This window comes from Patiria miniata, unplaced genomic scaffold (assembly GCF_015706575.1).
Source record: "Patiria miniata isolate m_02_andy unplaced genomic scaffold, ASM1570657v1 HiC_scaffold_20, whole genome shotgun sequence".
In the NCBI taxonomy this organism is placed as follows: Eukaryota; Metazoa; Echinodermata; class Asteroidea; order Valvatida; family Asterinidae; genus Patiria; species Patiria miniata.
In genome coordinates this window covers 25,518,260-25,546,133 of record NW_024037059.1, presented here as the reverse complement: position 1 = coordinate 25,546,133, position 27,874 = coordinate 25,518,260, and the positions used below count along the sequence as shown (strand labels likewise).

The 27,874-nt window shown below is 40.4% G+C and overlaps 1 protein-coding gene across 1 annotated transcript in view; it reads right to left on the bottom strand.

Annotated features, from left to right (window-relative positions):
- Positions 1-27,874, bottom strand: part of LOC119727935 (mucin-17-like) — a 115,930-nt gene that overhangs the window by 84,318 nt on the left and 3,738 nt on the right. The window contains exons 2-16 of the mRNA XM_038200015.1: positions 21,534-21,644; positions 19,570-19,803; positions 17,020-17,340; positions 15,742-15,975; positions 14,763-15,005; positions 13,623-13,892; positions 12,567-12,809; positions 10,838-11,080; positions 8,600-8,869; positions 7,660-7,902; positions 6,788-7,036; positions 5,080-5,349; positions 3,600-3,842; positions 2,410-2,652; positions 649-918 (exon numbers count right to left, since the gene is read on the bottom strand). Coding sequence (XP_038055943.1) covers positions 649-918; positions 2,410-2,652; positions 3,600-3,842; positions 5,080-5,349; positions 6,788-7,036; positions 7,660-7,902; positions 8,600-8,869; positions 10,838-11,080; positions 12,567-12,809; positions 13,623-13,892; positions 14,763-15,005; positions 15,742-15,975; positions 17,020-17,340; positions 19,570-19,803; positions 21,534-21,644 — 3,687 coding nt within the window. The remainder of the gene's footprint in view (positions 1-648; positions 919-2,409; positions 2,653-3,599; positions 3,843-5,079; positions 5,350-6,787; positions 7,037-7,659; positions 7,903-8,599; positions 8,870-10,837; positions 11,081-12,566; positions 12,810-13,622; positions 13,893-14,762; positions 15,006-15,741; positions 15,976-17,019; positions 17,341-19,569; positions 19,804-21,533; positions 21,645-27,874) is intronic.

The window sequence follows — 27,874 nt, the reverse complement described above, 5'->3', positions numbered from 1 at the left end:
TGTGAACGTTCAACCAATGAAACGGTAAGAGGCACTGGATTTTTAGGATTCCATATTTTATAGTGACACTGGAAAAGTGTGTAGACCAGCTAGCCATGTCTTTATCATCCGTTTAAGACCGGCCACGTGACGGGCTCTCGACCAATAGGAATAGCTAAACTGTCTGAGGTATTTATGAATACAAGATAATAATGCTCTTGTCATCTAACAGCTAGTGCTCTGAGGATAATTCCTTGAACTGTGATTCGGTACGTCTCAACTTCAAAGAGGGCTGCTGGCAAAATGACTACTTCAGAGAAAGCTTGTACACTTTCACTTGCTCTGAAATGCAGTTATAAACTTCGGGTTGTTACTAGCATTACAGTTTGATGTAGGTGATATTGATGATGAAAATAAGGACCCCAATCCTAAAGAATTAGCGGTTTGTCTAGCTGGAAAATGAGCACCATTTCCCTCATACTCGAATAAAGCAGCAAAAGGTAAACATCCAGTAATCAGTGCGATTCCTAATGCCAGTGAAAAGTTTTACAAGCAAGATTCTGATCTAACAAGAAAATCTGATCTGCACAAGACTCTTGGAAGGATTATTATTTGAAGGATTATCCGTTTGATGATGGATAACTCATTTGAGTTATTTTCGTCACTCACCAATCACAGTGATGAACATATCGCATGTGTTATTATTCAAGGCATTGTCACTGATGATGTACTGCAGTAAATGTTGACCAGTAGCCAAGTCGAGGGTAACACTGTCGCCGACCATGTGTGTAGTACCAGCAACGTCGATGGTGATGACATATGATCCCGAGTTGTCAGAAGCAGAGGCTGCATCAGGTAGTGCAACTACGACATCATCTGCACTGAGATCCGTGGAATTCGTTTGATTGTCCGGGCAGATAATCATCGGAGGCTCAAGATCTGAAAAACAGAAACCAAATATACCATCTCATTTTCAAATGTTATATTTAATCAACCCTCCTGCTATTTGAACAGTCACAGACAGTCAATATTTCCATCCACTTTCCCCTGCTATACTTTAAAAACAGGCAAGTTGCTAAGCAATGGGGGCCATGCCCCCCCCAAAAAAAAAAAATAGCAAAATACCATTTTTTCTCTAAAAAAAAAATGGTAAAAGTGGTCAGAAACTGCCTCAGATCGCACCACAGAACATCTAAAATTTAAAGAAATGTGGGCCCACTTTTTGGGTGACCACATTTTTTTAGCACCCCCCCCCCAACAAAATGTGTCCTGGATCCGCTCTTGTTCTCTACTCAACTTTAAATTATTATGATGCACCTAGTATGTTTCCTTTTGTGGTTTATATTTAACCAGTCTGTGCCGGGATTATTTTAACCGAAAAATTTTGATTTTTGAAAAATGCAAGATGCAGCAGCCACTTTTTGATTCCCACTGGATGGGATGCTAGTCCATCGCAGGTTTCTCCCCAGCTAATGCTGGTACCCATTTATGCTCCTGGGTGGAGAGAGGAAAGTGGGGACGAAGTGGCTTGCCCAAGGACACAACGTATGGCCCACAGTTGGATTCGAACCCCTGATCCTCTGATCATGAGTCACGAACCCTAACCGCATATGAATTTTATTGAGCTACAACGACAATTATCGTTGTAGCTTAATAAGGGAATAAATGTGTGCTCGAGAGGTTTTTATCACTCTGTTTAATACCGCTTAGAGTCTGGGTGCTGATAATTACCCGAGCCGGAGGCGAGGGTAATTATCAGCACCCAGACTCTAAGCGGTATTAAACAGAGTGATAAATACCGACCGAGCACATATTTATTCCCATTCATAAATACCTTATCCGTAAAAAAAATCAAATAATTCGTTCAAAAAATCCCGATTTTGTTCAACAAGTTCACTTCATGCTTTTTGAAACATCCCTCTAGCAAAATAATGGAGTATTCAGCTGGCGATTAAGATGTAAACAACCCTTTTATGGAGATTGGCGGCGCGCGTAGCATGTTCTGCGCGATGTCACGCAGAACGCACCTGGGGCGTTGCGTTTTGAATTTAGAACTATAAAATTCTGACTCGCATGTAGTGTTGCGCATGCCTACGTGAGGATTGTGAACGTTCAACCAATGAAACGGTTAGAGGCACTGGATTTTTAGGAGTCCACATTTTGTTGTGACACTGGAAAAGTGTTTAAGACCAGCTAGCCATGTCTTTATCATCTGTTTAAGACCGGCCACGTGACGGGCTCTCGACCAATAGGAATAGCTAAACTGTCTGAGGTATTTATGAATAACATTTATATTCCAGAGGGCTTTGTGTTACAGACAATGAAGGTTTTTAAATTTTGTATGACAGATGTTCATTGCCATAGTTTTCAATAACAACAGATTTCGTCTCTTCCTCTTCTCTGGAATTCTAAAAACTAGTATCAACGTACCTAGAACATTAACAGTGAAGGCACACGAGCCAAGGTTGAAACTGGAGTCGGTGGCATTCACAGTGACTGTGGTTAATCCAAATGGAAACTGATCTCCTGAGTCGTGGCTCAGCGTTGGTGTGATGGATTCACCAGAGTTATCAGTCACGTTGGGAGCAGACCACATCACGGTGGCGTAGTTCTGTCCAGGGTCTGCTTCGACTTCAATGTCCATAGGACAGTCTACTACAGGGTCCTCATCATCTGATTGAATGAAAGATAATTAGCAACTGAAATGAATTGCTGTAAAATAAGAACTTTAACAGCCAGACAAAGGTTATGGTGATAGTGTATGCGATGGAAGCATCGTGGCCAGCCGTGATAGATCTATTTGTTGGATTGAAGAAGATACCAGGCTATTACCGGTACTTCAAATCTTTGAGCGGTAGATAGCACAAAATGGTTGTTTTTTTATTGTGGTTTAACAAGCAACGATGTTTTAGAATTGGGACCGCCACAATAAATTGCATTACAGGTCAAGCAATAAAGTATTTGAGGCTAGTGTGTAAAGAAGACTGCTCCAAGTCCATATTTGTCCTTGCAATTTGGGCGATTCACAATGCAGTGCGCCACCAAGAGTTTGCTATGGAGAGTCCTTTTTCAAGTTTACGTTCGACAAAACATGGCAGATTTGAACGAGTGTCAGTAGACAACTTGAGCGAATTTGATACAGATTGGGGCATAGCATTCTGCCACCCTACAAAAAAAAAACCACAGTATTGAAAAAATGCAAAGAAAAGGGCAAACAGATCCTCGAATCCTTCGCATAAGAAACTACCGACGGGGAAACGAACAATTGCAAATGTCCCGCACTACGAATTTGTCAACCACGTTCCACAATGCACTCATAAAAAATGAACTCTTCGTGGCAAACTCTTAGTGTCGCACTGCATTGTGAATCACCCGAATTCTTTCTTAGTGTGAAAAAACAAAGTTACAAGATACTTGACCATGAATTTTCAGGGGTTGGAGGTTAAGACTAGTTTCATAACAACGAGTCTTGAAAGACTTGGAAAGAAGGTGGGTATAGAAATACCTGCAAAAAAAACCAGATTATTGATTTAAGTATTTGGTATGAACAACAAACTCAAAGTGACTTGAAGCATTTGCAGATTTGATAAAAGAGGAACAAAGTTGAGTGATTTTTTTACCTCCGACTGTTACCACAAATGTACACGAGGCAGTGTTGCCGCTTTCATCCGTAGCATTAAACTGCACTGTAGTATCACCAATGGGTAAGATTGAACCAGACACTGGATCATCTACAGGTGTAATGGGCAGCATGGAGTTATCCACGACAGTGGCTAGCTCCCAGGTTACATTGGCTGTGGCTAAGCCAGCATCATTACCAACTGTCACTGCCGCTGGACATGTGATCATTGGATCTTCATCATCTGGAATTCAAATGGGATACAAGAGGAGAATGAGACATTGTAAAACTTCCTTTTTGACCATATGTATCCCCTCTACAAAGCAGTGCGAAAGAGAAAAAGGAGTTATCACGTTGTACAACCAGTGCCGCAGAAAAGACGCTAGTATTGTGCACATTACTGCTGTAAAAACCACATGCTTGTACCATCTTTAGTTCAAAACCTATGGAATTTGGAACACCACGAAATGTGATTAATTGATGTGATGAAGTGGTCCTATTTTGGCCTGAATTTCCAAATGAAAATTCCTGACAAACGACTCATTTAGCCTGATCGCATCACATATGTGCATGGATCAGTACACACATGCAAGCTGTACTGTCTGCCATGTGCCAAACGTACGAGACTATATGATCAACTCAAAAGTTCTTAGTGTTTACCTACTTCCAAAAAAATTTAAAAGCCGAAAAAAAGTAAGCGTTATATCTATAACTTTTTGAAGTGCATTCAGATTTCATAAACAACATTATTTCAAGGTCTTAGTCTGAATCTATTTCACTTTACTCAAATTTAAGGAAGTCAAATGAAAACAACAAATACCTAAGCAACACGTCAAAAAGTAGGGTTTTTTTCATAGAGCTATATTAAATTACTAGAGCGCTAACTCCTCATTCTGCGCGCGGAGACGCTTTGAAGCCGTCGTGGGCGCAGACATTTTTAATTCATGTGGGTGTTCGTAGAACGTAATGAAATTAGATGGATTGAATTTTGAAAGTGTACTCTACATGCAACGCGCAAGTAGAACATACGCAAACAACTTAAGCACGTCATTGACGGTTCAAAAACATTACGGCAAAAAGCATCTGCAGCGAATACGCGCACGCGTTGCGCTGTTTGCATAGAGCAAAATGACACGCTCATTTGCTGATCGTGCATTTCGGTTTTGGGCGTATATTGGCTTCCATAACGCACCGGTTTGGAATACAAACGCAGATATGCAAATAGCCGTACAAAAGCCGTACAAAAGCCGTACAAAATTTCTAGGTCTCCATAGGTTTGTGCACAAACATGGATGCGCCCAGCAGGCACTACTTTGTACACAAAGTTAGCGTGCTAGTAATTTAATATAGCTCTATGGTTTTTTCTAAGTCTTTGTTCTAAATTCAAGGACACATATAAGGTTATCCCCCAAAAGTGTCACCTATCCAAATAGTACCAAGGTTGGCACAGTCACAAGAATAATCAGAAAAGGATCACCTACCAATCACAGTAACGAACATATCGCACACTTCACTGTTATTGTAAAAGTCAGTTGCAGTGTACTGCAACAGATGCACACCGGTAGCCAGGCTCAGCGTTACATTGTCACCAATGTCATACTGGGCACCAGCGACATCAATGGAGACAGTGAAGTTCTCAGTGTTGTCAACACTAGAGTCTAGATCCGGTAAGACAAATGTAGCCACAGCTGCACCGCCATCAGTGGCAACTGTCTCATTGGCAGGACAGGTGATGTTGGGAGTTTCGTTATCTGTGTAAACAGGATGAAACATTGGACAATGGAGAAATATGATTTGATGATCTGATACTTGAACAAGTTCGATCGGATTTTGGAAGCTGAGCATATGGAGAACTAGGGAGCATTTGCTCACTTGCCACTATAGTGCAGCTCTGTTTACGTGGGAAGACTGGCTCATGTCTAGGCGCTCTGAGCAAACTTTCGTTAAGATGCGGAAAGTGTGTCGGTTAAACGTACTCCCTCGCATTGCATCACAAAATATAGATTTTCCTCTTTCACATGAATGCAATATCTTCATGATTAAAGGCGAATAATTATGTGCACTTTTCCATTGAAAAACGGGCAACTCAGTGAAAATTTCGCGTTTCCTATGGAGGTCACGGCACATTTCCCCGATTTTTGAGGGTGCGGGTTTACTTCTTCGAACAGCACACGTGTGAACCCGGTCGCATACAATTACTTCGCATGATTTCTGAAAGAGAACACAATAAGCTTCCCTTTCATGTTACAACCATTTTGATTGGTTGAGAAGAAAAAGGGGCACTTTTCTTGTCAAATCAGACATCGCTTTTGTTCTGAGGATCGACCTGCGCTGTTTATGTATAATCCGGTCTACGCAATGGGGCTGTGAAGGTCTCCGAGTCAATGCACCTTTGTGTGTGACCGCAGAGCATGCAGGGCTTCGATTTTGTGCACATATGGGTGGCAAAGTTCTCCATATGGGCCAACAAGTTCGTGTTCACCTTACTTGACGTGTTGACCTTAGACCCCATAGCTACAGGTCAAATAAAGAGGTCACCATAAACATTTTTTAATGTTTGGCCAAGGCCAGCATGTTGACATGCATCGCAATACTGTTGTTATTTAAGCCTCTTTGAAATTTAACCTTTTTTGACCTTTGACCCCACAACTGTAAGTCAGCCGATCACCATGGACATTTTTTAATGTTTGACCAAGGCCAACATGTTGACAGCGCTACTTTTGGCATTTGAGCTTCTTTGAAATTTGAGGCTATTTTGACCTTGACCTACTTTTGTCTTTGAGCTTCTCTGAAATGTGATGTTATTTTGACCTATGTCCTTTGAACCTAGTTCGGTCATGTGACATGTTGGGGCTGGGCTACTGATATTTTTGACAAAGTTTGGTTAAAATCAGTCAAAGTATGTAGGAGCAATAGACAATGTCAACATTTGTTACGAACTATGTACAAAGTTAACTAACAAATGGACAAACAGAGAGACAAGATGATTTGTTGCGCTGCTACCCGCAGCTAAAAAATAATTACAAAAATTTACAAAGTTTTAAGCCGCTGTACGACGACTAAAAGGAAGAATGTCTTTGTAATACGCAACTGTGATCTCATTTTGAGTCACATTAACAGTAACTCCGTAAGAAAAATTACAGATCTGACAACAGCATACATCATGACAAAACGTAAATTGTGACTTACCCTCAACAGTGATAATTAAAGTGCATACGTCTGTCAACCTCTCATCAGATGAGTCAGTAGCCACACAAATAGCTTGGTGCATGCCGACACCGAGTACTTGCCCAGAAGTCTCAACATAGAAACAATTGGTATTCATCACTCCAACATTGTCAGTGGCAGGGGGTTCATCATAAGTCACATAGGCAGTTGGTAAGCCAGGGGATGTTGAAAATGTGAGATCTGTGCAGTTTATTGATGGAGGCTCCATATCTGTAATTGAACAACCAAATTAGAAACTTTCAAAAAATGGAAATACAGTTCTCTTACTATCGTTTCAGACTGGTGTTCTGGAGTCACACTAAACCACATTAATCCTAAGATTTTAATGAAGTTCGAACGACTTCTGAAATAATTGAGAGCGACTACATGCAAATATTCTTAAGAAATTATCACTTTTTATCATTGTGTAGTTTCTTTAAATAAGGCGATCACGAAAATTTATTACTGATCAAAATATGATAATTTTTTTTAAATTTTCAAATGAAGCACACAGGGAAACTGACTAGGTGAATTGTAAAAAATTAAAAGTTGAACAAAGAAATTGACTGGAGAGGAGCTTGAACCTGCGACCTCCGGATAATCGTTCCGGTGCTCTACCAACTGAGCTATCCAGCCCTATGTTGGTGGCTCCCTAATTAGTCAATATCTTTGTTCAAGGGGCGCTAGTCAGAAGCCATAAACCAGTATGCCATACAGCCAGGGATCACGCCCCAAGTCACAATACAGACCTTAGAAATAGCAAACAGCGATCACTCGGAGAGGATACAGCTTTTTATTACAAATTTTCAAATGAACCACGAAGGAAAACTGGAAGAGTTGACAAATTACGCTACCTTCAACTGTTACCACAAAGGTACAATAGGCACTGTTGCCGCTTTCATCCGTAGCATTAAACCGCACTGTAGTATCACCAATGGGTAAGATTGAACCAGATACTGGATCGTCTACAGGTGTAATGGGCAGCATGGAGTTATCCACGACAGTGGCTAGCTCCCAGGTTACATTGGCTGTGGCTAAGCCAGCATCAGTAGGAACTGTCATTGCCGCTGGACATGTGATCCTTGGATCTTCATCATCTGGAATTCAAATGGGACACAAGAGGAGAATTAGACATTGTGAAACTTCCCTACAAGTTCTCATACATTTTTCCACCCCAAGTAGCGAGAAAGACAAAAGGGATGGACATGTACATGAAATCCTTTTCGTGTACCAGTTCCGCAACAAGCTCAGGATGCTACAGTTTCGTGCAAATTTAGATGAACGTTCATAGGTTGTGTGCATCATATGTGCATGGATCAAAAGGCACAGATCAGGCTGCACAGTATTGAGAATCCCAATTTGTGGACTACGCACATGCAGGCTGTATGTTTGGCATGTTTCAAACTCACAAGACTAGATGGTCAACTGGAATACGCACAAAGCGCCTTTTTTTTTTATCCCCCCCAAACGCAATAGTTTCAACCCCCCCTCCCTGTATGTATATGCATTCCATAAATTAATACAAGACAGATGCAATACACTGTACATTTCCACAGTACATACTGAACATGTACTGTACATGCACATTACTAAGCATTACGAATGTGCTACAGTTGCCCGCTATAATACATTTTGTAGCAAGTCACAACTAGCCCATCGTTGAGGTAAAGCAACTCACAGAACTACAACCTAATAGCTTTGGGCTCTTTAATAAAAGGTGATCTTTACAAGGATTATCGATTAGGATTTCTTGATAATACGGATATATAGTACAATCATTAATATGTCACCTACCAATCACAGTGACGTACATCTCGCATGTATCGTTATTCAAGGCATTGTCTGTGATGATGTACTGCAGTAAATGTTGACCAGTAGCCAAGTCAAGGGAAACGCTGTCACCAACGCTGTATATAGAACCAGCAACATCAATGGTGATGACATATGATCCCGAGTTGTCAGAAGCAGAGGCTGCATCAGGTAGTGCAAGGCTGACATGATTTACATTCAGATCTGTGGATCTCGTTTGATTGTCCGGGCAGGTAATCATCGGAGGCTCAGGATCTGCAAACAACAGAGAAATAAATCTCATTCCTAGCTGTTATACTCAACCAAACATCTGCTGGTGTCAACATCCAGAGACATCAAAGAGGTTCTTTTCTATGATGAATCTTACTTTGAAATCATAATTTCTAGTTCAAAGGCAATGTCAAGGTTTCCATGCAAAAGACCCAAAAAAAATTTCTTGCCATCTCACAAGTTTAGACATCCTTAAAAACAGGCCTGTCATCCAAGTTGCATGACAGGAGTTTTAAAGTAAGGACTTAGGGAAGGAATACTGCATCCCAACGCCATTTTTTCATCATATAATATCTCAATGGAGGTCAGTCTTTGCAAAAATGTTGTAAAAAACCTGAATCTGGAACTGAGAAACATTTCCAATGTAGTGTGACCAGGCACTTTGGTGCATTGCCCCTTTAAGACTAGTTTAGCTCAGAGGTACAAGGAGGACCCACTGGTTGCCCTAGCAACAGCCACCCACTGAGGCTCCTAGGCCCTGCAACGTGGTCAGTGTGAACAGTCTGAACTATCAGCATTTCATTCGTAGCCATCATCGTGCAAGCATCCCACTACATGTATTCTCAAGCTTCAGTCCTAGTCAAGAGCTCAGTGTTCTTGTCACATCCTTGTACTACTTACCCATCAACCCATTTTCCTGCCGTTAAATAAACTTGTATAAAGAACCAATATCCGGGTCACATTAGTAAAAACTTTGAAAATGCACTCAACTCTCCATAGACTTTGAACACAACCAAACAAGTGGCCTTATCAGGATACTACATTCTTTCTGAATTTGTTTCAAATTCATAAGTTTTCAGTATCTTCTATTCGGTTCGTTAGTGACTTTGTCATAACACACACACCACTGATTAAAAGGGCCCATTAGCTAAACACTCAAGTTGCATCAACTTCCATTTGGGTCATTCCACCGGGTTGGGACACAATGTGTGACATATGACCATATTATGAAAAGTATGAATGCCTTGCTTGCAGTTGCTCTACATAATATTGGTTGTTGGGTGTTCCACTGGTGCAGAAAGTTTCAAATCATTTGAATGTATATTGCCAAAAATATGAGCAAAAATGTCATTCAGACGTAACATTGACACTGTGTTCATGTTACATCCAAATATTTTATTTGTACCAATTTTTTTTAATTTCTGTAAAACTTTACCCAAATTCACTTTATGTACTTATTACACTACATGCAACACACTAAGAAAAGCTTTTGTTATGGTAGTCAGGTATCAAATGGAGCAGAAATGATAGCTTGGTAGTGGATGTAACATGGACACCGTGTCAACCCCAAATGTCACACTTCCATTGGGTGATTTGGACACTGTTACGTCAACATTAAGGTATCATTTCTGTTACATTTGAACCCTGACTGTACCAAAACAAAAGCTTTTCTTGGTGCATTAGGTGTCCTGTTATATATGCAATGTCAGTTTGGGTAATATTTTACATATATGTGTAAAAAAACGGCAAACAAAGAATATTTGGATGTAACAATGACATGGTGTCCGTGTTACGTCCGAATAATACATTTTTGCTCATATTTTTTTCAAAGTACATTCAAATGATTTCAAACTTTCTCAAGTATTGAAACACCCTTAGACAAATATTATGTTGCGCAATTGTTTAGAATGCATTGATACTTTTAAGAATATGACCAAATTTATGGATGTAACATGCACTGTGTCCCAACCTGGTGGAATGACCCATTTCCATTCGTGCTATGCCACACTGTGTGAAGTACGCATGGTTAAGGTGAGATCACGTAACACTAACAAATCAGATTCATTTATCACTATGTCATGAGAATGCATCTCGAAAAATATTCCAAGGACTTCATTGAATTGATAATTATAAGGTTGAAGATTTGACCAATGCTCATGTGCAACTTTAAACCAATTTTCTACATTTGTCTTACAATTCACTTCAGATTTCGAAAACATAGTATCAATATACCTAGAACATAAACAGTGAAGGCACACGAGCCAACGTTGAAACTGGAGTCGGTGGCATTCACAGTGACTGTGGTTAATCCAAATGGAAACTGATCTCCTGAGTTGTGGCTCAGCGTTGGTGTGATGGATTCACCAGAGTTATCAGTCACGTTGGGAGCATGCCACATCACGGTGGAGTAGTTCTGTCCCAGGTCTGCATCGACTTCAATGTTCATAGGGCAGTCTACCACAGGGTCCTCATCATCTGATTGATTGAATGAAAGACATACCTGATTTAATCTGAGACGCCAATTCAGATAAAAGTATTGTGATGATAAACACCTGTTCTGGACCTGGCCTAGTATTAGGAACAGTTCACTCAGATCGACCATTAAGAGAGTTTGAGTTTCACACTGGTAAACTTTGTGTATTAATTTTTCATTGACTACAGACTCTGGAGTTGGTCTGAATGACTGCACGCGACAGACACACAGAAGTGAAGAAAACTTATGATGCTTTCAATATATTTTGAACACAGTTTTCAGAGAGGAAGGATCAAAGGCCACTGTTTTACACATCACCTTCAACTCAATGCATTGACAATAGTCACATCCATCCTTGGTCATGATTAAAAGAATACGTGTTTAAAATGGGCTTGAGCCTGGACACCGATAATGGCCCGAGCCGAAGGCGAGGGTCATTATCGGTGGTCAGGCCCCAAGCTGGTTTTAAACATAGTGGTTTAAAACTGGCCAAGCACATTATTCCCCTTTGCATATCCTTGCGGTCAAAAAATTGCAAAAGTCAAAAATGTTTAATTTCTAACAATTTGTTCAACAAGTTTACTTCACATTTTGTGAAACACCACACTAGCTTGTAACGTTAATGGTATGTGCCTCTTGCGAGTAGTACTAAAAATCTCCTTGGATATTGGGATGCAAGTGGCATGTACTACGCGATGTGGCGCAGAATGCAGCGGTGCCGGTAGAGTGTGAATTTAGGACTCTATGAAATATGGACTCATTGGTAGTATTACGCATGCCTCAGTGAAAATGGTGAACGTTCAACCAATAACAGAGTAAAAGGGACCAGATTTTGTAGGAGTCCAAATTCATGTGACACTAGAAAAAAAAGTCTTTGAAACCACTTGTTTTATCAACCGTTTAAACCACCCACGTGACGGACTCTCAACCAATAATGGGTAAACTGTCTGAAGTATTTATGACTGCAAAACTCCTCTTAAAGCTACGTATACAGTCCATCATTTGCAGGTATCCAAAAAGTAACTGACAATTATTGTTGAAAATCATACTAGGTCGAAAGACAGTACACTCCCTGTGAAATTATTCTTTCTGGCAAGCTGTCATTTTGAAGAAATCAACAAAAGAAGGCCTGTTAGAAATTTCCGCTAATAGTTCGTTTTTTTTATTCAGCGAAGGGCGCACAAGCGTTGACACGAAGCACACGAGTGCACGGTTGCTATAATTCGTCGGTTCAGTGCGCAACATCGCGTAGCTGCATTCGGCTCAGTGAGAACGTGTCTCGAAATTGAAATTCAGGCCCAATGCAAAACATGATTCAGCAACTTTTGATTTGAAATCGAGATCCCAGAATGTTGTTTTTCTCTGAAACTTCATCAGGTTAGTTGTTCAGCACCTTTCTTTAGACTTTGAGCACATCTGTTGCTTCAAACAAACAAAATGCACAAATTACAAATGATGGACTGTACCTTTAATCCCTTCTTAAATTACCTATTACTGTGATGGTGAAAAAGCAATCGTCAGTGTTCCCGCTGTTATCGGTGGCGACAAACTGGACAACAGTATCACCGATATTGAAAGGGGTATCGGATGTGGCATTGGCACTGAATGTGACTGCCAGCATGGAGTTATCAGAGGCAGTAGCATCAGGGAAGGATACATTGGCAGTTGGCAAGCCAAGATCTGTGGTGCTTGAACCCACTGATGGACAGGTGATGGTAGGCGCCTCCTCATCTGAATAAAAACAATACATGGTTTTCAGTTGGTTATAACACCAGCTACGGGGCGAGTCAAAAAAAGTGGAACACAAACCCCAAAAATTAATTTCATATTTAAAAAATACGTAGCATCAAAAACAATACCGACTAGAAAGCCAAGTTCATAAGCTACTTTTAGATGAAAAAAATTCTTAAATTGCTCAATCCAAAGAATATCACCATTTAAACGCAGTCACCCTCAAACCTGTTTTTTCCCCCAAAAAAACCCAATTCGTGTATTTGACTGTTTCGAACAACAAAGAAAATGACACGAAATACTTGTTTCAACAACTGTAGCACACAATATCTATATTAACAACCCTGATTTAAAATCCACTGTTTTTAAAAGAGAGGCCTTCAAAAGGACTAAGTTGTTGAATATGTTTAACTTTTATACTAAAGTTTTATTGCTAGTGATTTTGAAGACAATTGTGATGATGATTCTTGAAATTGCTTTCTTGGACGAAAGAGGTTTTACGGTCATTGTGTTCAAATGGTGATATTGTTTGAACAGATTGTGCAATTTTAGTCATTTTTTCCATCTAAAAGAAGCTTATGAAATTGCCTTTCCAGTAATTATTATATTTATTCATACATATTTATTTAAATATGAAATATAATTGTTGGGGTTTGGGTTCCGCTTTTTTGGACTCACCCTGTGCAACAAGCAAAACTAAATTCTCAACTATCCAGATTTTTTTTTACCCAAATGGCAAGAAACAAACCATTTCCTAAAAAACAAAAGGCTAGACAAATTAGTTCAGGTAAACATTTTGTAAAGGGTACCTACCGACAACGGTGAAGAATGTATAACAACTCTCGCTGTTTCCTGCAGGGTCAGTAACATTGTACTGTAGTGCATATTCCCCAGTCGCAAGATAAAGCGTTACACTCTCCCCCACCGAGTACAGAATGTCAGCGATGGCAATTTTGACATCATATGTTCCCAAGTTGTCGGAGGCCGAGGCCAGATCAGGAAGTGCCAGTGTTACGTTGTCTACACTTGCATTGGTCGGAACGGTCATGTTAGCTGGACACGTGATCACAGGAGGTTCAAGATCTGTCGTTAAAAGAAATGATGCAGAATTACACCCAGTTAGATTCTCGTTCACAAAACTTTCTAGCTTGTGTTCGTACTCTGAAGGGTTTGCTTTGAACTGTTGTAAAGTGTGCCCAAGAAATCAGTTCGTTGTGATGATGCTAGTATTGCGCCCTCAAATATAGCACTCCGCACTAAAGTTAAAAATAGAAACAAGTACTCGGATCTCAGACAAGCATGCTGTACGAACTTCTTGTGTGGAGATTACGTGCACGCTTGCAACACCGTTTCTATGCGAATGTATGTGGCAAGATGTGCATGCATGTTGGAAAAATTGTCTGACCTACGGGGTATACGCGCATACGGCGCGGAGCAAAATTGACATCATTTGTGTGGGGTGCTATATTCAATAATAACATGATTTCCAAGCACACTGCAAGTGGCTCTCTAGTTTGAGATCCACACAACTATCCTTTCAAAACTGGGCGTTTTTGTGTTATTCTTGTGCTATGCGTGCAAGAACGAATTTCAGGGTCCACTTTTGCGACCCCATAAATTTGAGCTGTTTGGATGCTAGTTGTGATTTCATTCGTAAAGTGTTCGCCTTTTGTGGATGTTGAAGAAACACAACGTGTACATGGTACACTGAGAACAACACGAAAAACGTATTTGTACTCCGTCATGTCCGATGTAGCAAGGGTTTTTTTGTCGTTTCTCAGGAACAGTAAGACATTAGGTTGGTCTCCTTTCAACCAGATGTTTGAAATAGGCTAAGGAAACAATCCCAAACCAAATTTTTAGGGATTTCAGGACCATGTGCCCCTTTAACAGCTACACTGTTGAAATACTCACATTTCAAACTAAAATCAAAGAAATTTGGCACAAACTGACCTCGAACGATAACGGTGAAGGAGCACATGCCGGTGTTGTTGTGGGAATCTGTGGCAGTTACCTCCACGGTGTGGTTGCCTATTTCAAATGTGGATCCGGATGCCGAAGACAGCACTGGTTCGATCATCTCACCAGAATTATCCGTGACATTGGGTGCAGACCACAACACCGTGGCATAGCTCTGCTGGGGATCTGTGTCTGTGTCGATGTTGGCTGGGCAATCTATCTCAGGGGCTGTCCCATCTTAATATGGCAAAAAAAATATTGAAAGCTTTCAAGCATTTATGAATTTCAAATTTGAAACAACATAATTAGCATCAACTCAACATGATCAAAGTTGTGTTATATTCAAATGCAAGTACACTCAACCAAAAAAGAAAGTCCCCCTTTCCAATACTTTTTTGTCTAACTCACAAACTACTGAGCACCTCTCGCTCAAATAATGACTAATCAGTACAGAAATTCCTTAAAAATCTAGCCATACTCTTTATTTGGCCCAAAACAGTAATAATGTGTATGAAATTATGCAATTTATGACAAATGATATTGAAAACAGTTGCACTTTTGTATACGTGCAAGTTGTGGTTTGCACTCACCTTGCACGTATACAAAAGTGCAACTGTTTTCGGTAGCATTTGTCAGTTTAGCATTAAGTTGCTATAGCTCGTCAGCTCAGTGCTTGACATCGAGTAGCTGCAATCGGCTGAATGAGAACATGTCCCAGCCACCGATTTCAAGCGCAATTCAAAACATGACTCGGCAAGTTTTGAAATAAAATTAAGATCCTAGAATATTGTTTTCTCGGAATATACAGCATTCAGGGAGCTAAAACTTCATCAGGTTAGTTGTTGAGCACCCTTCTTTAGATTTTGAGCACTTTTGTTGCTTCAAAGGAAAGAAATGCACAAGTGACAAATGATGTTCTCTGCCTTTAGGTCCCAAACCAGTGACAGGTGATTTGGACATGGACTGCACTCACCAGTGATAGCGACATTGAAAGAGCAGGACGCTTCATTTCCAGAGCTGTCCACAGCGGTGTAGGTGAACTCATGGGAGCCGATGTTCAGAAACAAAGGCGGTGAATACGAGTTAGTTGTGACATCTGAGTTGTCTGTGCCAACTGGTTCGACCCAGTCAGCCGTGCCGTTCATGATGCCTTCACCTGCTGCTACTACAATATCACTTGGGCAGGTAATCTCCGGGGGGAACGGATCTTTCAGGTAAAAAAAAAGCCAAAGAGCAGCTTTGTTATCACTGTAGCTATATGTAACTCAACGGGTGTGGGGATCTGTGAGAAATATCTAACAGCGCGAGTGAAACACGGAATAATGTAGTGCGTCTGTGTCCCACATGTGGGACACAGACGCACTACATTTTCCGTGTTCCACGAGCGCAAGCGTGATAATGAATTTATCTTCAAGCAAACTTGACGCACTAAAAAGATTTTCAGTGGTTATCCTGTTACACGTGCGTGTAATGGCATGCGAATCTTGGAATAGCGCAACACGTGGAGTGCGGTATGGACCGTGGCTGTGCTACATGATAATATGTAGCACGGTTTGTTGCCATGGATCGACCAATCAGGATCGAGGATTCAAGTTTACTTGAAGAGAATTCACAATACACAGTGTGCATTTGTTTTTGAGGCCACATTTTGACTTTTTGGTTGACTTCTGGATATATAACAGCAGTCATAACTGCTGAGTCCATGTCAATGTAACTGAACAACATTTGTGATGCGATCAAGCTATAAATGAGTCGTTTGTCGACCCTGGTCAATTTTTTTTTTTTTTTACAGATTTGATAAGAGCACAATCTCAGCATTACTGCTGTGAAAACCGCATGCTGGTGCCATCTTTAGTTTTAAAACTATGGAAGTAGGAACACCAAGAGATGTGATGAAGTGATGTGATGAAGTGGCCCTAGTTTGGCCTGAATCTCCAAATGAAAGTTCCCGACAAACAACTCATTTAGCTTGATCGCATCACATTTTTGCTTTATGTCGACAAATGGATGCCAAAATTGTCAGGAGTGTTAATTTGCACCTCTTTCAACAGATTTTCTGGGTGGTTTCTTTTTTTTTTTTTTTAATGAAACAAAGTTGAGATTTGTTAGCTATAAACAACAAAACTGTATTGGTGAGCACGGACAGTATGGACATAGGCTTCTCAAGGATATCTACTGTGCTCCTTTGTTTTATGAAGTATGAAATCTGACTCCATGATTTTACAAAATGCCACGGGGAACATATACTAACCAAGAACACGCAGGTAAAAATCACACTTTTCTTGCATCGTTAGTCCAACTGTAGTATAGACCGTGTATGTGACCAGAATCCTTCTGTTGTATCCATCAGATGTGAATGTGTATGAAATGGGAAAGGAATCCCCGTTGTTACATTCATGATCAGATGGCCCTATAGGGAAGCATGTGTACAGCCTCTGAAAACCAGCAGGCGTAGGGTCGGTCCACGTGATGACAGCAGTATCACTAGCACTGGTGACATTGACCTCAATGACTGCTTGTCCATTGGATTCTATCACAGCTTCCGGTGGGGGGCAAGTGCCACCAAAGTAATCTACAGAAAACCAAGTAATAGGTGTACACAAAATGTAAGGCCCTGAAGTAAATCACTTATGTTATGGTCATTGCACATTTGCATGCATTTAAAAAAAATCCATGTACATGTAATTTTGTCTTACAGATATAACATATGCTTCAGTTATTTTATAAAGTTCCATAAAGCTTTCCGGTATAACCTTTAGATTTGCCAAAAGATCTTTATTAAAATTTCCCTCCACGGATACAATATTACACAAATATTGAGTGCTTCGAGTGGTGTAGTATAACTAGCCTCCCGAGGTGATCCATGGGAAAATAGAATGCTCCATGGATCATCGAGGGAGGCTAGTTTTACTTCACCACGAGATAAAGCATTCAATATTTGTTTTATAACACTTCAACCACAGATTCTGCTTGGTTTTAATATTTTAAATTATTTAAATCGGAACGCAGTTGAAATAAACTTCAATTGCAATACAAAATTGGTGGAAAATGTATTTCTTCTCTTCCAAACTACCCCTTTCGCGAAATGTTTGAACCCAACTCTGTGGCGCGCTCTCTTTGGAACAAAACACGCTACGCGCAACGCCCAATGTGCACACCAGCATGCATTTGCACACAAATACTGCGCCGTGGAAATAGTACTTTGGTTGCTAATTGTAAAGTACTTTGGTTGCTACGGGTATAGTACTTTTGGCCGTGCACAGAAAGATAGCAAAAATAGAAAGTATCATGTGACTCGCTCTCGGCCAATCAAGACACAGAATCTGCAGGTGAGGTGTTATAAAAAAGGAATAGTATGCATAATACATACACGGAAGTTGCGTTTTGTGCTGGAAGTTGCCTTTTTCTCATATCATTTGTACGCAATATCAGCAAAGCAAGGAATCCTTTCTTTATGACATAATGCAGTATGGACCACAGTCTGAGGACCAGACATTCATGTGTGCAGAGCAATGGTACAAACGTATGATCATGGTCTGATATATCGCAGCATGCAAATTTTATGCCAGCCAATCGGAGTCAACTTTAGAAACGTAACATCATTTCAATCACAAATGTGGACTAAGCTGTTGATTGGTCAATTGAGTTGACATTTTTTTTAAAACTACGGGTTACAGAAGAGAGGCTCAGGGAGGCGACACACCCTTTTTGGTCATGTTCGGTGCCTCCAAGCTCCTGTCCCTGCTCATCTTGCCCTTGATGCTGCCGTCCAGTTCCATCTTGGGCAACGGCCTGCCAACTGGACCAGGCCTCGTGGTCGTCCCCGGCTTACCTGGCTTAAGCAGGTTGCAGATGCTGTGCAGCTGTCACCAATCGAGTGCTGGTCCCTTGCCCTTTCCCTTGACCAGGAAGGTTGGAGGTCACTACGACCCACTGATGGTCAAGTGCAGCAAGTGAGTAGTAAGTTATGGAAGACCCAATACAAGGTGCCCACTGAATAGTCAGAATCTCAAGGTCAAGTCACAGTCTTGTTTTGCATAATTAATCGCCGAATCTGCTTGCAAAGGTCTACTCCATAGGCAATATGAACTAGTGGGTATGAATATGCACTGCATGTAATGAAAGCTACTATCTGGACTGTCTCAATGCTACATGCTGTTTGTTCTAAACTTGTTCAAAAACAAAACAGAAAGTACCATGAGAAGACACACAAAAAAGCTAATTAAACTTTTGAGGCATGAAAAAAAGACACAGCAGACTTTCAAGGAATCTATGCAATAGACCCTTGTAAGCCGATTTGCTGATTAATTATGCAAGACAACCGCCTCTTGACCTCTAGAGTTTGAACAATCAGTGGGCACTTTTCTGTATCGGGTCTCATAAAACCTAGACACGCTGTGAATGGAGCAAAAAAGTCGGCGGTCACGTGCTCTGTGATGATGAAATATGCGATGTGCCGGCAAATAATAGAGCCAATCACGGTCGTGTCTAGGTTTTGTAGGTCTATGCACGCTCCGTCGTTGTTGTATTTCAAAAACAATGCATCCGAATCAACCAATCCCAGTTTTAGTCCTGATTTGGGAATGAAAATGTCACAAACTAGTAAGGTCAACTCCGATTGGCTGGCGCGCGGCGTCGCATAAATTTGCATTCCTAGATATATCAGACGTTCGACCAGAGATAGGGCTCCATGGAGAACGGGTGATACTCGGACTAACTTTCAGGGCACACAAGAGGAAACATATACCCACAGAATTAACATGACTATGGTTAAACACATAGAAATAGTTGGATTTCTTACTATCATTTTCGATGATGCAGACTTGTGAGTTTGCCCCAAGAGTGCCAACTGGATTTGGATTTGACAATGTCAAGGTGAAACAATATACGGAATCTTCGTTTTCCACGTCATTATCCATGATTGGAACACTCAAAGCTACTCTGTTCTTAGTCAGCTGAAAGTCTAGGGTGTCAGTAACGGCCGTATAGTCTGTATCATTCACAGCTACAGCTGTTCCATCAGAAGTTGCAACATCTGGAATTAGAACAAGGAATTAATCACAACGATGTCAAAAATCTTGTAGGGATATAGTGAGAGGAATTGTTTTCTTCAACAGTCCCATGAGATGATACAGGGGGAGTCAAAAGAGCAAAACCCAAACCCAAAGAAATATATTTTATATTTTAAAAAAAACTGTAGCACCAAAAATAATTATGACTGGTAAGCAAATTTCATAAACTACTTTCAGATGAAAAATATTACATTGATTGCTCAATCCATTGAAATAATATCACCATTTAAACAAAATGACCCTTATATCTGTCTCGTCCAAAAAATGCGATTTCAAAAATTGTAGTTAAAGCCCCTGTCACACCTTTGCGTATCCTAATTCCTTATGAGTTCCTTATCAAAAATTTTCCATACGCAGCCATACGCTCAATTAGCGTCGAAATGTTTTGATCACTTTGACTTATGTGCGACGCACATCTAGCGTACAATTAACGAATTCAGCGCATCCATTGCGTATGAGATGCGTATGAGTTGCGTATGCAGTGCACAACATTATTTTTCGGGCTGCGAATAGGTCAGTTTGCAGTGCGCATGCCGAGCGTATTCCGGACGCACCCAACTTATGCCGACCGCATGCTTGACGCACTTCTGAGCGTATTCCCGCCGCATTTCCGCCGCTCGCCGTTCAGCGTGCGTTGCATCTGCGCTGCAAGTACGCTATGTGTACGTCCAATACAGGCGGCTCATATGCTGACGGGGTGCGTCACGAACACATAGCTTCTCGTAACGCACTCGACCGATGCGGGACCGATGCGCTGCGTATTTATAACTTATGACCTGCGTAACAGCGTACGCAGCGTAGTTTTGTGCATGACCAAAACTATCCTGCGTACTGGGCCGTACCATGCGTATATCTGCGTACATAAAACCTACACAAAACGATAGAGATGCATATGAGGTGCGTATTGTGCGTACGACTGCGTATGAAAAAAATGTCAATGCGCAACTCATAAGGAATTAGGATACGCAGAAGTGTGACAGGGCCCTAAAATTGTCTTCAACATCACCAATGATAAAACCTCAGTTTAAAAGTTAAAAAGGCCCGTCTTTAAAAAAGCTGATTTTATAAATCCTATTGCAAGTCAAAGCAGGATTGTTAATAAAGATATTGTGTGCTACAGTTGTTGAAACAAATATTCTGTGTCATTTTCTTTGTTGTTCCAAACACTCAGAACGCACAATATATATTCTTTTTTGGACAAAACTGATTTAAGGGTTACTTCGTTTAAATAGTGATCAACTTTTAACGTGAAAAGCAATTGAAATAATTTTCTCACTTTGAACTAGTTACATAAAATGGGCTTCCAAGTCAAAATTATTTTTGGTGCTAAATATTTTTTTTTCAAATATGAAATATATTTCTTTGGGTTTGGGTTCTGCTTTTTTCGACTTACCCTGTACATTTGGCAAGAACAGTGCAATTTGATATCTTTTCATTTGAAACTGTATGTGCTCTCCCGATTGAATTTGAATCGCACATCAAAAAAGTAAGTAGATGTATCCATATGTGATTTTGTTTGTTTCTTCGTTTTTCTTTTTGCCTTTTTTTTAAAAACCATCATTTGCATCGTTTTACGTTGTAGCCAGTTTATCAGTCACATGAGAAACATCAGACTCCATTAAATGTGACTATTTTGCCCCACTCCCCCCCCCCCCCCCTCAAAAAAAGAAAGCCCATAAATCATAGTACTGACCAACTGTTGAATTGGGTGCATCATGAGGTCCGGTCCTTATCACGTAGACTGTAGCGCTGCCGACATCCTCAGCTACGGTGTACACTGCCTCCTCAAATTCATAGGTGTCGGCTGTAAAATAAGTAATATGCATGAACTTCAACCTGATTTTCTGAAAAATAAATGATTTTTTTTTTTTTAATTTCAGAAAAGCTGCATAAGGCCAAAAAAAAAAGTCTCCGGTTTCTGGTATGGAGCTTGCCCAAAAAGTGGTGCGGCGATGCTGCTTTTTTTTTTTTACCTGTTTTTTTGCTTCAAATGTCGGCTGATGACTGCAAATGGTGCCCGACTAAACTTAGTGGAAATATATGGGAGTCCAGAGAGGCCACATAAAGCTTATTCTCGATCATAACCCCATCTAAAAACACGTTAAAATTGTGCAGCAACAGTCAAACCAGTGAGTTTGGTGGTTTTGAGACATCATCTTTTATTGAAAAAAAAAACTTTTTCATTTTGCCGACGCGCATGGCTACGGCGAAACAATGGCTACCACTAGAAACCAGAGACTTTTTTTGTGTGGCCTAAATGGGGCCATTTTATTGAATATTTCCCTTTATACAACGCCTGATTAAATCCCCGTCATCTGATTGGTGGGTCCTTGATCATGTGTCATTGAATTATTCATCCCAATCCACAGCCCAGCCGTACCGCAAAAAAAAATTGAAGTTTAATTCCACAGTAAATAGAACTTTCATTGCATGGTCACAGTATTGGTGGCTCTGACCAACCAGATGACTAGGAATTATTCAGGCGTTGTATGAAGCAAATAAAGAATATTTCACGTTCGTGCAATGGTAAGAATACCAACTTTATTCAGTGACGGATAGAATGTTCCATTCCACGCGGCAAAGGAATGTTTCACATTGGTGCAATGGAAAGAATAATTTCTGATGGAATGTTACATTCCACTTGGCAAATAATGAATGTTTCACATTGCGCAATGGAAAGAACAATTTCATTCAGTGAGTATTGCGCAATGGAAAGAACAATTTCATTCAGTGACGGATGGAATGTTCCATTCCACTCGGCAAAGGAATGTTTCACATTGCGAAATGGAAAGAACAATTTCATTCAGTGACGGATGGAATGTTCCATTCCACTCGGCAAAGGAATGTTTCACATTGGTGCAATGGACAGAATAATTTCATTCAGTGACTGATGGAATGTCCCATTCAACTTGGCAAATAATGAATGTTTCACATTGCGCAATGGAAAGAACAATTTCATTCAGTGACGGATGGAATGTTCCATTCCACTCGGCAAAGGAATGTTTCACATTTGTGCAATGGAAAGAACAATTTCATTCCGTGACGGATGGAATGTTCCATTCCACTCGGCAAAGGAATGTTTCACATTGGTGCAATGGAAAGAATAATTTCATTCAGTGACGGATGGAATGTTCCATTCCACTTGGCAAATAAGGAATGTTTCACATTGGTGCAATGGAAAGAATAATTTCATTCAGTGATGGATGGAATGTTCCATTCCACTTGGCAAATAATGAATGTTTCATATTTGTTTAACACTGGAAACAATTTTCATTTGGTGAAATAAACAGAAAACATGAATCCAAGGCACTTTATATTAAACGCACTAATCATGGTAACTTTTACGACTGTGTTTTTTCTCTGGTTGCCAAATGTCCAGTGGGGGGCGACTGCATGGGGGGGGGGGCACCACTTTTTTATGGAGGGGGGGGGGTGTGCGCACTTCATGCTTCTCTCATAGCTATGCCGCTTCTCTCATAGCTATGTCCCAGTTGCCTTTTCGAGTTCCTAGTTGAATTTTTGAGTTTTGTGTTGACTTTCAGAGTTCCAAGTTGACTTTCCAAGTTTCGAGTTGACTTTTCGAGTTTCAAATTTGAGTTTTGAGTTGACTTTTCGAGTTTCGAGTTGACTTTAAGAGTTTCAAGTTGACATCGGAGTTTCGAGTTGACTTTAACTTAAGTCTTTCAAGTTGACTTTTCGAGTTTCAAATTTGAGTTTTGAGTTGACTTTTCGAGTTTCGAGTTGACTTTAAGAGTTTCAAGTTGACCTCGGAGTTTCGAGTTGACTTTAACTTAAGTCTTTCAAGTTGACTTTTCGAGTTTCAATTAAGTTGACTTTTCAAATTTCAAGTTTTTGAGTTTCAAGTTGACTTTTTGAGTTTCCAGTTGACTTCTCCATTTTTCGAGTTGATCTCTCTACATTCCTTTAATTTGTAGGCTACCCAAAACCGCTGGCTCTTTTGAACTGATTGCAAAATTAATAGGCCGAAATGTGTTTATCACACACCAAAGTCATTAATAGAGGTCACTCACATCATGGATTTTCTGTTTTTCAGGCCACAAAGTCAATTAAGAATTTCAAAAGAGAAAATAAACAGTTTTTAGGCCTAGGCTATTGACTTTCACGGGCAACAAAAATAAGATATTTGCTCAAGTTATTTTAAGCATCAACACTTTTCCATACCTGTTTTAATTGTGGAGCCTAGCTCTGTATTAATATGGGTCCAACACACTGTAGCTGATTTACCAAAATGTTTTCTGTGTAAAGACACTGTGACAGCAATGTACAATAATAAAACTAAGTCCTAAAACATAGGGCCTAAGTGTCTTTTCGTTCCTGAATTGCACGACTACCAAACAAGTACTATAACTAGTGTTATCTCTCAGCATCGCCCCGTGGTTCCTGGATATCGCAATACCGAAAAGGTCCAGCAGACCATGGAGGTAGACTAGCCAAGCTTGGACTCCACGGCGTATTGACGAAGCCGTCGTCCAACCTTGGCTGGTTAGCAGACGATCGTCTGCAACAGGACCCAGTCTCCAATGGAAATTTCTCTTTTTATGTCACGGTACTCGCCAAAAATGCTGATGGTGAGTATCTTGTTGGATACCAGCAATATAAATTTCTTAGACAGAGAGCAAAACTGTACATTTTTATAGATATTTATTGGGCAAACTCACGACAAAGCCTGTCCGCCACTGCACAACAGCATCGATGCACTTGACCAATTTTTTTTTAACCCGCCAGTAAATATTCACATGCGTGGCCGCCGAGTTCCTAGTGCGCGCATGCGCATGCAGCGTTCACGTTTGGAGACACGTCGCTGATAGGCTAAAACAAGTTCCAATATTACAGCCCGATCTCTGGTTGGTCAAAAATAGCAGCAGCCAAAGAGAAATTATTTATATTTAAAACATGCTTTTTGATTGGTTGAAAGTATGGATTGCAATTAATTACACAAGCGGATGAAAGCGGCTGTGTTTAAAATAGTGCTATGCGGTCTGATATTAGACCAAATAACAAAAACATGTTTAGCGTCCTGCCTTTTTGAAAAAAAAAGGAAGCGGGAGGCCCCCTCTTTCCCTCCAAAATGACCGTCCGACCGGGCTATTTTTCAAGATGGCCGCCAGGTTCTTTTTTTAAATGGCTGCCATTGGAATCAAGAAATGACAGCTTTATATGGGCTAGATGCAAGACAAAGAGGCCAAAATGATGTCACTGTTGAAAATTTATCTTTCTTTTTTTTTGGTAAAAAAAAAAGGAAGCGGTCTCCAAAAAGGGAGCGGGCGGGGATGCTGAACATTTTTTTTTATTTGGCCTTAAGACAAACGCACTTGCGACATTCATCGAAGGCCAAGGAATATCGAGTAGAAACATCCCAGACTGGGACCTTAAGTTCTCAAAACGATGCAAAAGAAGATCAGGCCAACTATACTCACTTTAAGCCAGCAACTTTAGCCAGCAAATTTCTCCAAAACTGTCATGGTGGGAAAGAAAAGTTCCTCAGTATTCAAATCAATTTTTATAGGAGACTTTTCTTCAATATTTGGCAGTGGCTTGCACAAGAGAGGTAAGTCAAGTGATTTCAAAATGAGGCAAAAGACTAGACTTGTACATGTCCATCCATGGTCCAACTGTTTGACAAGACTCATTCATTGTCATTAGTCAGGTGCCTGACTATGGAGAAATGTGTAGAAATAGTGACCTAGAACCCGACATCCTAGATATTTCTTCAGTCAGCGGACAGTTGATTGATGCAGTACTGAAGAGTTGTTGGACTGGTTGTTTCAGATTTCAGTCTATTTTTTTGTATTGCATGTTTTTAATACATTAAGTTTTGGGACTCTCATACACAGTATGAGAGTCCCAAATTTTCGGACTAGAAACATCCTACAAATATAATTATGTCTATCCCTCAAAACGTGATAGAATTTAGAAACCGATAAATTTCAATAACTAACATGAATGAATAAAGTAAGTTTAGGCCCACTGACGTCAGGATATGGTATTCCGTCTTCCGGTCTTATTGGGCAATTACACTTCTAAAATTTGGAACAAAATGCAGGTTGTTCATTTCCAATGTTTTACAGTGGCATCCCTCGGTTTCACATGGTACATGGTACACAGTGCATAATGGTGCACAGTGCATAATGCACTCATAATGCACTCATTCACACACTGTGAACAACTACCTCCATTAATAGGGCAAGGGCGGATCAAAAGGGGGGCAATGGGGGCCATTCCCCCCCCCCCCCCAAATAAAAAAAACGAAACCAATTTTTTTTTCAAGTGGAGTCGCAATAAAGGCAGGCACTGCGTGCACCACCATCTTTTCCTCCAAAAGATTTGGTTAAAGTAGTAAGAAATAGCCTCCGATCGCATCACAGAGCATCTACAATCCAAATTTTTGTAGGGGCCCTTAAGCGGGCCCCGAACCCCACGCCGTCATTTTTGGGACCCACTTTTTGGGGGACCAAAACAATTTGTTGCCCATCCAAAAAATTTGTGTTCTGGATCCGCCCTTGCAATAGGGCGCCACCGCCGGCCGGTACCGGGTGTGGGTTGGTTTATGGGCGCACTGAACCAATTCAAGCCCCATTGAAAACAGTGCAAAATCAACAAAGTTCTGGGCCAAATAACATGCAAGCCGACATCACTGGGGTTTCTCAAACAATTATTTGTCTTGTACTTGAACTTTTCATTTCTTTTCAATTTTGGGTGGATTAGCCGATTACATTTTTAAATATTCACACCAAAACAAAATCACCTCCCGAAAAGTGATAGTTCCCAAGCCTGCATGTAGCCGTTTAACAAGTGGCATCCTTCCACTTTCTCAGGCAAATGGGACCCATTTTTCAACCGTAATTTTATCAAGCCTGCCCTCAGATGGAAGCCCAAAAACCAGGGAGTTGATTCTTGGCTACATTTACACAATTCCACCGTTTTTTTTTAAGCCAAACGGTCCCCGTTTTCAAAAGAAACTGTGGGGTCACTTTTTATGCTAATCAGCTCGCGTAGAAATTCTCACTTGAATTAGTTCACTGCACCCTTAAGGTAAACAACCTCAACTGGGTGGTGCAAGTTTTGAAGTTAGCATGAAATCCCACTAAAGATTATAATTTTCAGTCCAATTTCACACCCTGTTAATTCGGTCAAGGATAAAGCTTCATTCAAAATCGCCTAATCACAAGCAAGCGTAAATTCGCACCGGTTCAATCATGGAGCTATACAGGGTGAGTCAAAACTTTGTGACCCGTCTCTGTTCTTTATACACCATTGCAGTAAGTCTTAGAGCATGTTCGTCCACTCATCTGAAGGAAAAAAGGATTTACTGAAATTGATCCATGTTACCGGAAGTTGTGTATATTTTACTAAAAGAATCGAATTTTTATAGCTGTCCGTGAAAGCCGTTAGAAGCTATTGAGCTGAATGAGAATTACAGATTACACACGGGCATTCAAATACAAGTGAGATTTTAATCATTTTGAGTCAAGACCGAAACGATATTTTTACTGTCAGGTTTTGTGTTTTGAATATGAGGAACAAGTCAACTCTTACTCTTTTTTCTACCTGAAATGCTGATGGCGATTTTTGTCCGTTTTCCTTTGCAAGTTTTCGTTTATTCATAAGATATATATATAGGAATATTCATAGGAGTTTTGCGTTGGAATGATGTAAATCAATAATAGGTTTTGCCCTTCACGGACGTATTAACACTGTTTACTCAGTGTGTTATACCACCCGAGTGATTTTTTTTTCAACTTTCACTCCGGAGGCAACACACGGAGTAAACAGTACTTTATATACGTTGGTGAAGGGCAAAACCTAATATTGACGTTTTCGTTTATTCATGGAAGTGGGGAGACGTCCATGTTTCATTGTATTTAATGGGTATTAATCAATTCGTAAATGATCAGTGTTGGCCTGCTGAAGTTGTGCGATCTTTCTATTACAATTAGACATAATATGGGAGTAGAGTATGAACATTACGTGATATTTTCAATTACCCGGTACAAGGCAATGACATGTACTTTA